Raw genomic sequence first — 14,899 nt, 5'->3', positions numbered from 1 at the left:
CTTGATTTATAAATGAAAGTAGACCTTGTACATTTACGAGATATTTAAACTAATACTCTAAAATATAAAAGGTATTTTAAAAGTAAAGTACTCATTGTATCTTTTATGGGGTGTAATAATTATTTACGTAGATTCCATTTCATTAATCGTACTGAGAAAGATACAAATTTGCAATTTTTATTATTACAATACGTAATTTTTATCTAATTTTTCAATCATCAAATACTCAACTTTAAACGAACTCGATCAATTGGCTTCTATGTAATTTAATTGAATCGTGCAAAATTTGTGTGCGAACTAATCAAAAATATCGAATTTCAAGAGCAAATACCTTCGCACTATTTTGTGACGTTTGAAACACTCGACACAATAGGATCAAAAGCAAAATACTAGACAGATAATCCACGTACGTGATATTTGCGTTGAAACTGGTCTTTCACGCGATAGAGTTATTTAATCGATCAATCACTAATACATCAGAGTAACTTGATATCATGACATAAACATCATTTTCACCACGGCCACTGGTTCATTGTAGCAAATTCGATCGGTTTAACTTCATTATTGTTCTCGTCACATAGCGTCATTAAGTCAAACGATCCTACACCTATGACCACTAGAATGTAAACCATTGGCAGGTTGTAAACCTTGTATAGCACTAAAATCATACAACTTTCATTTTAAGTTGTACGCGTGAAATTTCAGGTAATCGGCTGACGATTATTCATACGAGCGTACGACGATACAAAATCAGGTATCGCTTGACGCGTATGAAAAAGTAATTTCACAGATGAATACGATGTTGCTGGCTTGTCGCATCGGAAAATCATTATACGTCATTTCGTGTAGCATGTCACTGTAATAACGCGTTCACGTACCTATAGGAGAATCTGTACGGCTCGCCACCATCATAAATCCATTATGGCAATATCCGCGGCTATAAAGTCGCTTCAACTTTAGATGGCTGAATAAGAAATCGGATCACCTTATTTAGTCGTCCAGCTCTTTCTTTTTCCTTTTCTTTTCCCTTCTTCGCTTCGCTTTATTTTCTATTTGCTTTCTCATGTTTCTACTTTTTCAAATAAATAGGCTCTGGTATACGCGAAACTCTTATTACGAACAATTACTTCTTAAATGTAATCCCATTGATTCTCGCTTATATTTTCTTTTCAAATTTTCAAATACTTTCTTTGCGAAAAATATGAAGCGCGCGAAAAGCAGTAAAATCGAAATACATCGAACTATATACAGGGTGGTTGGTAACTGGTGGTACAAGCGGAAAGGAGATGATTCTACGCGAAAAAAGAAGTGGAAAATACAGAATAAAAATTTCTCGTTTGAGGCTTTGTTTTCGAGAAAATCGACTTTGAATTTTCGCTCGGTACGCGTACACTTTATCACGTCTCGTTATAACGGATCTCACTGTAGATTTTTAAAAAAATTAAAAAAAAAATAAAATAAAAAAGAATTGTTATTCTATATTTTCGACTTCTTTTTTCGCGTAGAATCACCCCCTTTCCGCTTGTACCCCCAGTTACCAACCACCCTGTATATTTTAATAACATCTATTGACAAATACGATTTTCATTTCGGGTTATGTCAGTCCGAGGAGAACGGTAAGATTCAAATTGTTATTGAACGTTTGTAATTTGGAATTTATTTCTAAACTATTTTTAGTTGGAATTTGAAGGCTACTTTATTCTTATGTTTCATTCGCACGATGAAGATGATCTAGCTCGAACTAAGAAGCAACGAGCGTTAATCGTTGACCCAATAGAGAGCTAGGGATTATGTTATCGCAATTATATAGATTTAGATATCTAACGGTCATCGTTTCGCGTGCAGCCACGTACGCGTCGCGTCGCGTCGTGGTATCATAATTAGCATCGTTTACGGAGTAGCTGATTATGGCACCGGTGACGTAACGATCGAGTCGTACGGCGGCGGTATACGTGGCAACAGACAGAATTTACATAGGGCCGAGCAATTACATGCCGCAAATGCTCGCCGATGCAAACGAGCCGCGACGTGTATGCGAGATTAAGCGGATCCGCTTGGACAGCTTCGATCCGTTTCGTCCTTCTTCCCGTCTTCGACCTATCTGAATTTATGGAACAGAAGGTGCGAGCAATTCGTCTTCTCGAACTTACAGTGAATATAAACGCGTTGAACAGCGGAGAAGTAGCAGATATTTCTCCTTTTCAACTTTCACCTAATCATTTTGCTTCGCGTTTCGGTAATGCAAATTTCTAAATCGAAAATATTATAATTAATTTTTATCCATTTATAGGAAGTTTGAAAATGCAAGATTGCACAGAAGCAACATAATGTAGAAAAATATATAAAAAAATGGGAAGTACAAAGTTTTCTATAATATCGCGAGTAATATAATTTTTTTATCGAGATTTTACATTTTTAATTATATTCTCTGGAATATTCATGGAATATCGACAACCAAATGGCCCCGTTGGTTCATCGAGATACAGTTTCGTTGATGTTATGAAAAGAAATGATGGATTCGAAATACGAAATGTTAGTTTCGGCGATTCATGAGTTCGAAAGATGCATGACAGGTCGTGTCATGAATTAGAACGTGATAAACCATTATACAGATCGTGTTATGTTCTTTTGAGTTGCCAAGTTGAAAAGTAAAACGTTCTTTTCACGTTGATAAAATAGCAGATCTTTTTCTGCTTCCATATACTGAGCTAAAGATTTTGAAGAATTTCATATTTGTTAAAGTTTGACCATTTAAAATTAAATTTAATTAAACCATATTTCTGCTTTATTCGTTCTATACAAACCGTCATTGTTATTTTAGTTAGTTCTCCTTTGTATTTGTTTTGCTCGAGTAATTAATCGGTTGCCAGACTCGGAAATATTCTTCTTTAAGTAATTCAGGCAACAGTTCTTCTGCTAAAAAGAGAAAACCCTCTAAGATGCTGTTGGTGTTTAAAAAAATCGTCAAGAAACGAGAGCAAAAAGCTTCTTTATAACGAGCGTTACAGTTGCGACGGGAGATTCTTGATCGTTGTTATGAACTAAGAGTAAATTTTAATTAACTGTAACTGGTAATTGAATTAAACCGCGCCTGCACCTACATCACGGCGCTACCCACTTGAAAACTTGCATTATTGATTCTACGAGGTAACAACATTCGTATCAGTTCGCCATGTTTTACTTTTATTATTTTGTGTTCTTGCATTTTCACGATATCAGCATACCAACATGTTATCAAAGAAACGATAAGACTCGATCGTTCGGTCTGCCTTCCATTACGATCGATTAGGATAAATACTCCTCGTACATAGGGTGAATCAATAGCCATTAGTATACTTTTAATGCTCTTAAAATGAGTCTAACAATAGAAAATTAATTTATCAAAAGAAAGTTCAAGAGTTTGCAGAATGAATAAAAATGAACGAGTTAAAAATTATAGTTAGTTTATTATAAACTATTTTCTGTCATAAATGATTGTATCTTAGAAGATAGAAACAATTTTTATAAAGTGATTTTATATACTAAAATGATAATATATTTAAATTTATCAATTTCTAGCGGCTAATTATTTTAAACTTGAATATTTCCTGATTTTTATTTTATGATAATTTTAGCTTCCACAATATTTATATAACGCGCCTTACGATCGATTAAAAATTATCATTTGTTTCAGAATGAGCTAGTTACGAGACATTTATCGAATCTTGCAAAAACAAGCAGACTAAACATTTCCAATAGCAATCTATCGATTTCGTTATTCTCGCAAAAGATACTGTATCAAAATTTATATAGGATTATCACAAAAAGTCTCCACTAAATCCAATATTCATCGTTTTCACGATTCTCTTGGAACAGCAAACACGATTGTTCGCGAAATAATTACCAGTGCAAAATATCAAAGAGAAATTTTACGAACGTCACACTGCAATCGTGGAGGACAGGTCTTTTTCTTATTTTTACTTTCTGCCATTTTTCTCGTTATTACGGTTCCGTATCGCGGAGGAACGAACACATGTACACGATGACTCGTGAACAACACACTGAAAAATACGTTCGGGGGAAATGGTCGCAGGATTTTCAATGACGTTGTCCTTGCTCAACGCTCGCAGGGGATGTCACTATTTAAATTAAACGACGATGCCAGGAAGAAAAATTCAATAACGTTGTCGTTCTACGATAGATCGTGGAATTTTATAAGCTGATGAATTCGTGGGACGGTACAGGTATAAACGTGGTATTAATCCTCTTTTCTTTCGGGTTTTTCCTTGTTCATAAAAAAAGGAGGAGAGAGAACCAAAGTTATATCATTATTGAATTTTTGAATAGCCAAAGGTTATTAAATTGGTTATATTTAAGATTCTGGTGACTGAAATTGATTTAGAGCAACATATTTCGGCTGAAAGAATCGATTCTTTGGCATTTACTTAAAATTTAGTAAATATTCTTCCTGCTGGTTAGAAATTGACGATATTTTGTTAATGTTGATAATTTTGGATCTTAATTGCCGAAATAATTTCGAAAATACTCTACAAGACAAATTTTTTATTTTACTCATACGTATATAATAAGTATTCTTAAGACGAAGTATATTTTCTATCGCTTCAAGAACATCAAAACAAATGCTTTCGAAAAGAAAAAGTAGCATAAATATTCTCCCATGAAATCTGCTTATATTTCCAATCGAATAATGAAAAATCCGATTATTTGTGCATTGTACGTCGACGCATAGGTATACAAAGACAACGAGAAATCAGTGAAATTAAATTGTGTTGCATCAGTACGATGGTGCAGCAACGAATACGACTTTAATTTTATTCCCATAGATCTTCTATCGTGTCCCATTTCTTTCATACGATTTTCCGCACGTGTATCGTTAATGTGGCTCAAAGAATCGATCGACTCATTGTTCACTACGGCTCGCGAAAGATCTCGTTGAATAGCGAAAGTAAAGTTGCAAGTTACGGCATAACATCCAGAGCCCCTGTCGACAGCTTTTCCGTTAACAGATGATGCTATCGACGACTTAATATATCTTTTTCGCTTTCTATGTTCGCAGAAGGATGGCACGCTGCAGACCACAAGTTCTCTGGCTTTTACGGCGTCCGTGTACGACAACGGAAGAACGTTCAAGTGTTACGCTGAGAACTCAGTTACACGTTCTGAAGACATGAAACCGATGATAGAATCGATAACCATCGAAGTTTTATGTAAGTGAACCATAATTCTTGACGTATCCGTCCCTGCTTACCGCCATAACGAACTCTCCTTTCCCTTTGCTTGCCTCGTCGTGGACGCATAAAGTGCTCGTCCAACGATTTTTATGCTTCGCCTTTCTCTATCGAGTCTCTCAAAGAAGGAAACAGTTTAAGTATTTATAAAAGGAATGCGATACGGCACCGTATAAAAGTGTAAATTCCTCTTTTTAACGCGTGTTCTATAAGTTTTTACGTGTTTCTTGAGAACACGAAGAAAATTGAGAACGTAATACTTGAAACGTCTTAAGATTGTTTGCGATGTAATCTTTCGGTAATTTGTTTCTTATTTTACCTTTTGAATGTTTCAATGCGAATGCTCGTTTTAGGGTGTCCTCATTTATACGTCTAAATCTTGTATATATATATCCAAATGGGTGTGAATTACGCGTGTTAAATTGCAAGCCTGTGCACAGGGATAGAGATTACTTAATGGCGAGCACTCTGTCACCCCCATTAGTAATGAAATCACAAATAGTTAACGCACGCTAGTGGCCATTAAAAGGCGATTATAGATTGCAATAAACGTTTAAGTCTTTTAACGGCTGAAGCGGAAAAATATGGGTCACGCGTAGTGCGCTATTAAAACCGGATATATGTAATTATAATAAACGAATACAGGAATGATCGAATTATACGTAGCTCCGAACCTCTTACCGGAGTCAAGGGGCTGCGATATATTTAAAATCTAATAACCTTCTTTCCCCATTTTCGGTTCTTTTTGGCCTTAAAATGACCACCGCTTGTCACGAAAAAAAGACAGATGAAATAAATATTCTAAAAAAAATTCTATCCGAAAAAAGATAATCATTACATGACAAATAACTATTTGAGAAAAAGTAATACATAATCGCGTAGTTTTTCAAAACAAAATTTGATTTCAATATTTTTATGACTCATCAAGCTGTTAAGAAAGCCTTCTGCAAGAGAGCTAAATGTGTCTTCGGTCGCAAAATATTCCCCTGCTGTTTAATCTCACCCGCTCCCCGCCCTTTTGAACGCAATTAAATTGCAGTAACGAGCTGCGAGCAAGATAACGATGCATCTTCCCTTTTGTCCAGAATTTATGATATTTGCACCATGTCGCGGACGAGTATTTATATCCGGAATCGTCGCGCTTTTGGAACAAGGAGAAATGGCTTCCAGCTATGTTCGATAATAGGAATTACGTAGTTGAAGAAATTAGAATGTTTTGTTTGGAAAGGAATTGGAAGAGATTTTTTAACTTGCATATTGAAGTTGCATATTATTAGTAAAATTTATCGACTAAAATTATTTCAGCACAGGATAACTTCAAAAATATTGCTCTACGTAAAGTTCTTCATTTTGAAATTATGTATAGAATTATCTAACAAAACTCTTCTTATTCTTATTCTATGTGTTATAAAATTATTGAAATATTTATCCAATAAATTTATTATAAGGAAAAAAGTTACATATATAATTATTTCATAAAAACTCTTTCGATAATAATTTTGAAAAAAATTTTTTAATATAATCAGCAACATTGGATTTAACGTTGGATTTGTTGATGATAATAGGAAAAAGACAAAGATCATTTTTAAAATGCAGATACAGTAGTTTTACGTACAGACGAGAAGCATATATGATATTAAAACGACTAGAGAATAAAGTTCGAGAAATGTTGAACAAGGGAATGTTAATTTTAGAATGGAAATACAGCGTGGTAAATAACCTTACGTAGTTGTGGAACTGTGGTATATATTAAAACAACTAAAAAGTAAGTTGGAAGACCAAGGAGAGGATTGTTGTTGTTGAACAAACAAACGTTATTTCTGGGATGGAAAGGTAGCCGCTGCAAAACAATTTTGCATAGTTTCCAGAATCCTACGTCTACTGAGCGTAGCAAAAGTACGAAACAATGAATTTGAGGGCTCGTAGTAACTGAAATTTATTATAAAAATGATAAAAATTCAGTTCAATCCACTAAACATTCTTAACATTCATTGATCTCCAAAAATATGAATAAACAATAATTAAACACGCAATGAGACACGAAAGTCAATATCAAAATTAATTTTCATCGTACGTTTACGGTGTAATATAAAAAGTAAGATGTAAAATACATAAAAAAAATAATGAAATAAGTATATGTTGCTACAGAACAACGACGAGTGTGGATTTTTAGACGAGTTCATATTTTCCGGAACGAAATTAAAGAAATAGAGCTTCGATAAAATTTTATTTTATCTACTAAAAATTAAAACTAGTAGATGTTTACAATAGTTTTACGTAACACACGCGTTCTATGTATTCTTGCATCTTCAAAATTTCGCCTAAATGCATAAGAGTTCATAGCCTGATATTAGTCTGTCAGTTAAAAAGCTAAAACGAAATTAAACCGAATTGAGATGATCACGAGATCAGGCAAACTGAGAAAGAAAAAAAGAAAGAATCGCTATCGTACGCGTTTCTCGTCGAAACAGTCCTCGTGGCCATTGTCATCCGAGCCCATCGATAAAATTACTATTCTCGTACGTTTGTCTCTGGAAAGGTACTAAACGCTGAAAGCACGATTAGAACGAAATTTTACCGGTCGGAGAACAGTTAGTTCGCAAAAAGGATCGTAAAGAATCGCCCGTAATTTAACTGTACCGATCCGGAGGAATAAAGGCACAGAATGATCCCGACGTTCTTTCGGGGGTGAAAATGGCGGCTGAAGTAGACTTTTTCGCGGTGTTTGATCAACGTCCAATATAGTCGGCCTGAAATTAAGTTACACTTCACAGGTCACGGTTGTTCATGTATATATTCCTGTTTTATCGCACCATCTCCAATTTGCTTTTTCGCTCTCGCACAAAGGGTATAATCGTAGATTCAATTAAATCGAATTAGATCGTTCGATGCTCATTCGACTGGCGGTCTCGTAATTTCACAGGGGAAAAAGCAAAACGAACTAGTGTTACGCTCGAAACTTCTCTACGAAGCCTTTACATGTTTTTATATGTATATTAAAACGTTTCGTAAGCCTAGTAAATTTGTTTTTCTATCGAGTTTAACGTATCGTTATAAAAGCATCTTCCTCCTTTTCTACCACCTCTCTCTATTTACAGATCAACGTTTCTATCCTTAAAACGGATATAGACAAGAAGAGAATTGTTTTTCGTTATACCTAACTAAGCGAGATTCGATACGTGAGTCCGATATAAAATTCGAAATAATAGTTCTCGAAACGTTTGATAGTTTCCTAATGATTCTTCAAGTTCGCTAAAATTTTCGTAACTTTCCTAATACTTGCCTAATACTTGCGTATATATGAAGAGAGAAAGTGAGTGTCTCGTCCAAGATTTGCTAGTGTGGACTCTTCAGTAAGGCTCACCTAACAGACCTATACCTTAGACACAATGAGAGAAACGAGGCGTATATATTTTTTTATTTGTCATATCAGAAATGCAAAAAAACTTCTGGATAAAGAAATAATTATTTTCCAAATCGTTCATTCCCTGTTCTCTGGCATTTTATTACGCTGTAAAAGGATTAATCCTGTTTATATATGAAATCTAATAATTATTCGAACGATGTTTTCATCTAGCAGACTAGCGTTTAGTATCTCTCGATTACACGAGCCAGACGACGAAAAGATTCCGTCATAACGACACGAGGAGGACAAGACGGATAGCCTAGCGTCTGGTTGGTGTTTCCATTTAGGACTGGAGGAATAGGTGGAAAGGGAAAAGTTTCGTTTTCGTAGCCAGCAGGAAAACTATCCACGGATTGGAAACGTGAAACTCGCGCGGCCCTGGCGCGTTTCCAGCTTCTCTTCCCCTTTAGACAGGCCACTTTCGCGACTACATACTTACGGGGGTTTTGTTTTATGCCGGGCATTTTGTGCCGTCGCGTTTAAACATATCTCGGAACGCGGACGAGGCTGCACCTTCCGCTTCCTAGGACTTCTCTCCGGGCACACGCGTTATTTTAATTCCAGACGCCTCGCGGCTACGTATTCTCGGATGGCGGACGCGTGGATTTCCCAATTCTACAGCCTGCACGATACCAACTCTGCGATAACCTTTGTGTCTGTACATTGCTAAAGTGCGTTATTTTAATACCATGCAGGTACTATGAGAGTAAGAGTTGGAAATTTCGTGGATTTATGACATCCATTTACCGAGAAGAGTAAAAAGTGTTTAGCGCAGATATTGGTTTTTCGAAAGGACGATTGAAATTATTGCAAATTTTCTATGATAGTTTTCTTTCGCTTCAACCTCCAAAGTATTTAATTTTATTTTACAAATTTTGCAATTGTAGGTCTTTTACCTGTTTGTTTGTTAAAATTTTTTACGAGATTATTCTTGAATTTTTTAGATATTTTGAACCTTAGAGAAATTTTGGATCTTTTATTAGCATTGATTCGATATTTTCAAATAAACTCCCTTCTCTCCTCGAAAATATATTTCTACTTTGATGTTTCCTCGAAAATGCAGTGGACGCGTGTAAAATCGATCGAATCATTATATTCTCGTTGCACCCGTTATAAACGGGATAGTAAATTTCGCGATTCACGCCTTTCCCTTTGCAGCTATATATCCTTCAATTTGGCTACGTGTTCCGTGACGTCATATTTTTCACTTTTCTCTTTTTACGTGAACACGTGCTTCGGCATAAAACCTTGGCGAGATAAGATCCTCTCAACGCCGCTCTTTCATCTTCGTGACGAGAGTTTCCACATTTTCACAGGGACGCTTTTAATTGAATTATCTCCGTGTTCTGATTAAAGAACGGCACGATACAAGTGAACGAAACAGCCACGACTACTCAAAAGTAAGATACAAACGTTATCAGTGAAAATGTTAGTGGGCTCTTCTCCATATTTATTTTATAAATTAGCATATGTACGCGTTTAACATAAAGAATAATTTGTCTGTTGCAGATCCACCTATAGTAACAATTAAACCAGAGAACATCACTGTGAACGAAACTGAAGATTTTATAGTATTCTGCGACTACGAAGCGAACCCGGCCACTCTGTTAAAAACAGCATGGTAAATATATCGGAATTCATTTTTAACTTTCCTCGATATTTGCTAAAAATATTAATTCTTCTTTTATTAAATCTACCATTAACAATTAATAACTAATGCCTATTAAGTATTAACGATTAACCTCTAATTTTATTTATGTCTCTAAAAATGTCCAAAACAACGACGTCGATATTTCCAGCGTTCTATAAAGACGATATATGAAGTTCAAAAGAAATCTCGGTGCTTTCGAATAATAGATTGCTCGCATTTATATACGCGAGTGTGTATAATCCGTTGAATTTACCAATGCGGGAGCTATTAAAAAGAAAACAGGAATACATTTATTGCTCTTAATCCGCCGTTTAGCGCGCGAATTAGTTTGAACGCGCGTTATTTCGCTCGAATCAACTTGCAGCCTGTATAGCCCGTGTATAGCCTTGTACGAGGTTTATGGTGTACTATCGTAGTCGTAATAGGAATTGATAAAACGCGTTGAAACGTAAATTGAATAAAAATAGGGGGGAAAGAGGAAGAAAATCAGAAATTTATGTTGCCTGTCTTTACCACGTGGTTCTCTGAATCACGTAAATCTATGTTTTTCATTCTTCAGATGTTGACACGTTCTCTCTTTCTCGTGAACGATTTTGCTCGTTTATCAAGCTTCCTACTTCCGAACTACCACGGGGAAGTTTAGTCGTTTTATAGTACCTTTTCACAAGATCGATCTAGCGTTCTTTGTAGAAAAAGGAAATAGATAAATAAATCGCCGAAAAAAAAGGAGAGAGAAAATTGCGGACAGGCAATTTACCAAGAAATTATGATAGAATGCTGTTGTTAAAAGTAAGGTAAATTGTTTGACGTTGAACGTGTATTGAATTACGCTGTAACTCCTGCCGTGAATAGAGTAATTGGCTCGGAAGTATATTGAAATTTTTTTATTACTCTACTGTCTTTTGTTAACTTTTTATAATTCATTGTTCCTACCTATAAAAGACGAGGCTTTTATTTTTATCTTTTCTGTTCGCGTGTTATTTATTTATTAGTTAGTTGTTCACTGTCGAAGTTTGAAAAATAGTTTAACGAACATTTAGTTCTTACTTTGTCGCGGAAAGCATATTCGAGTATAAAAAAATTCTACGTATGAAACGCGAAACATAAATCGCGAAAGTATCCCAAAAAGCAATACTTTTCAACTCTGACCCGTACGTTCCCTTTTAAAAGCCATCGCAAATATTCTCAATATGTTCAAGAGTACATCAGTTCCACGCAAATATGCGATATATCGATTCGTTGTAACAGAATAATTTCCTTCTTTTTTCGTAATTATTCCTTTCCTCTTTTACCTATAAACATTAAATGCCTTTATTTTTGATTAAATATCGTTGCACTGAATACTACCGATACCAATGAAATTTCTCTATATTTGTTTTGCCTCCATTTTTCAATATTACTGTTTAACTAATTTCTTTGGTTTCTCAATTAAATCAAACTAAGACAAAATTGAAACAAATTTAATCAAAGACACCGTAATTTTTCCTCTTCCAACAAAATCGTATTTTCCTTTCTCACAAAACAATTTCGCGGTATAATTCGTACACGTCCGATTCTCAGTTCGATTCGACACGTACTTAACGCCAGCAGAATATTATTGATCAAAGAGACATTAGACTTTATTGATACCTACTTCCGCTACCTGTCTACTTATACTTCCTTTTATAATACATATATCTCTTATCGTGTAATTTCTCTCGTATAACGTCCCGTCTCTGCTTTTTCCTTTATCACAGAAACCCTTGCCGCTCATCAAAAGCTCGTTCTTTCCTCTCTTCGTACGAAACACCAAAACACCATCGTTCTATATTCTGCTCATCGGTCGCCAATAATGGCGTTCCACGGAACGCATTAAACGATGGTTAAACGCGTTATCCTAAGAAGCGTTAAGAGGCACCTCGATCGAGCAGCATTCTCTCCTTCCATGGGAATCCAGCGTTCTCGGTTTTCTCTACAAAACTGCTCTGTAGAGTTTATTGACGGCTCGCGCGAGTTTATAGCGTTTCGCCCAACCACGGCTAACTGTGTTATAAAAGAGGACGGAAGTAACTGGAAGTTAATCCTCGGACGGCGAAGATTGGATTGAACTTGGCCCGCGACGATACAGATTCTTTATCGACTTAATGTAATATTATAGAGAGCAGCCAAGAGCCGTTTTATGGGCGCGGTTTTAAGCTTTGCCTTGAAAGGTATACCGTGGATGTGCTACACAGATGATCGAAGTATCTAGACGCGGGCAAAAATTCTGTCTTCGGGTTGGAATAAAGGGGTAAAATCTAGTTTGCATAAAAATATGATTAGTATGGGCTATTTGAGTACTTTGTCGTGAAACTTTACTTTCTGGTTTCTTTGCTGTATCATTTCGTTTGCGTATCGTTATGGTAACTGGTGTTCTTAATGAAATTAAGGTCCTTTTGCTCAACTGAATTAAAAAAAAAATGTTATATTATCCGCGAGATCATAGAAATGACGAGTTACAAGCTACCAGTAGTAAGAAATACTTTGCTGCGGAAGTAATAATTTTGATAATAAAACAAACGATATTTTATGGGATTAATTGGTAAATTATCGTGCAAGATGGCCCAGGTGATGTCACAGCTTTTCGTAGGATTTTTATAATTTTGTCGTAATTATTCACTGTTCTGTCTCGTTGTTTGATATAAGATTGATAAATGAATTTGTCGAAAGCTATTCTACTTCTTATGAATTTTTCAATTTACCTTCAAATTTTTAATATAGCTCCTGGGTGGCTCAAATAACAGACTATAATAAAGTAAGATATATATATATATATAGTATGAAATAGAAATTTTCTGGTGACGAAATAATATTTCAAATTGATTTATTAACATCTCCAGTCGTTTATATTTCTAATGAGAAAGATTTCGTCGCATAAATCTGTATCTCTTACTATATACATTTATTATTAAAAATCGAGAAAAGGAATATACCGTATAAACCATATAAACACGAATGATTTATTTCTCGAGTGAAATTGTTTATTACGAGAAACTCTTACACCTTAAAGTTTATTAATAAATACAGAAGTAAATAACTTCTGTATTTATTACAGTATCTGAAGGTATCTGTGATTATAGTAATTGACGAAACACGTTCGAAATAAATTCTACCAACAATAAAGCTATAAAAACTATCATAATCTTTTAATAATTCTTATATTTCGTCAAATATTGCAGGACGACGAACTAATAATCTTCTCTTTCGTGGCATTTCGAATAACAATTTTACGAAAGCTATAAGACATAGAATCCTTTCGAAAAACTATCGAATCGAAAGAGAGGGATTAAGATCTTGAAATAAACATTTGAGCCACGATTGTTACTCAGTTCGCGTACTGTGGTGAAATTCTTTTACCGATCTCGAAGCGGCGAACTCGTACAACCGTTTATCGACCGTGTATACCTACCGATATTGGATTTCAAAGGGTTAATGCACAAAACGACGAAGACTTTGCCCAGGTCGATGGTAGTTTTCCAACACCTCGAGAACGACCATCGTGCTGATCAATTTTCTCACAGAGCGTTAATTAGCGAATCGAAAATGAATATTCTGAATTGCAAATTTTTTGCAACGCCGCGGCACATCGATCTTCCAAGTTATTGCCAAGCAATTAATGCCTCGATACCGTGGAATTTTCCTGCTAAGAGGACTTAAGAAAACTTCGAGGAAATGTTCTATAGATACAGTGCCCGTAATTCATGGTACTTGTTATGGGGTACAGGGTGATTTTATGGTGGCGAATAAAAGAAAGTTTAAGATTGATACACTACGAATTTGTATACCTTCTGTACGAAAAACTCTTTTTACCGTATTGGTAACAGACATCATATTTATTCGTTGCTCTCATCCAATTAATATGAATCCATTTTTCAAAATTATATTGTCCTTTTACGCTTCTTAATTTATAAACTTTATTTTGTTCGCCACTATATATGACGAAATAAATTGAAAAGATTCGTTGGTCTTCGAGAAAATCAACCGCGTATGGTTAAAGTTGCATTAGAGGAAACGACATTTCATAATCAATGTTCAACAGTCTCTCAATTTCGACCAATATTTTACCAATATTTTTCGCAGATACAGCAGAAAAGGTTACCGAAAAATTTGCACGACCATGCAGTGTAAAAACGAAATACACCGTCAATGTATAAAAAGCAATCATATTGATTCTTCTGGAAAACAGCTACTGGCGTATATACATACGCTAAAATTCCACAGACTATCAAATATTTAGAAACTCGAGCTTCGCGTCTCGTGTTCGATAACGCATAGTGTGCAACACTGAAGGTATCGGAACTGAAAGGATTTAAAGTATCCAGCGTAGCAGGCTCGACAGCGGCATTCGAAACGTCAAAATAAAAAGGCGCGAATTTATCGGGATGATTTATTATATTTTTCTGTGGGCGCAACCTAAAAACCATATTTCACGCTGATGCATGTAATGGCGCGTGTGCACGCGCACGAGTTCACGAGACAGAGACAGAGAGAAAGAGAGAAAGAGGGGAGGGAGAGAGTTTCAATTCCAGGTGTCGGCTATACGAGAGAAATATTCCGGTAAGAAATTGCTACCGTGTGGCGCAATAAAAATACATG

At 35.5% G+C, this 14,899-nt stretch overlaps 1 protein-coding gene across 12 annotated transcripts in view; it reads left to right on the top strand.

Annotated features, from left to right (window-relative positions):
* LOC126864106 (hemicentin-1) overlaps window positions 1–14,899 on the top strand; it is a 434,856-nt gene that overhangs the window by 347,091 nt on the left and 72,866 nt on the right. For all 12 annotated transcript variants that reach the window (XM_050615075.1, XM_050615073.1, XM_050615076.1 and 9 more), the window contains 2 exons: window positions 5,057–5,207; window positions 10,144–10,255. In XM_050615075.1, coding sequence (XP_050471032.1) covers window positions 5,057–5,207; window positions 10,144–10,255 — 263 coding nt within the window. The remainder of the gene's footprint in view (window positions 1–5,056; window positions 5,208–10,143; window positions 10,256–14,899) is intronic.

The sequence above is a fragment of the Bombus huntii genome, chromosome 3 (assembly GCF_024542735.1).
Source record: "Bombus huntii isolate Logan2020A chromosome 3, iyBomHunt1.1, whole genome shotgun sequence".
NCBI classification, from domain to species: domain Eukaryota; kingdom Metazoa; phylum Arthropoda; class Insecta; order Hymenoptera; family Apidae; genus Bombus; species Bombus huntii.
The sequence above is the reverse complement of the archived record's forward strand: the minus strand, read 5'-3'. Positions and strand labels throughout refer to the sequence as shown.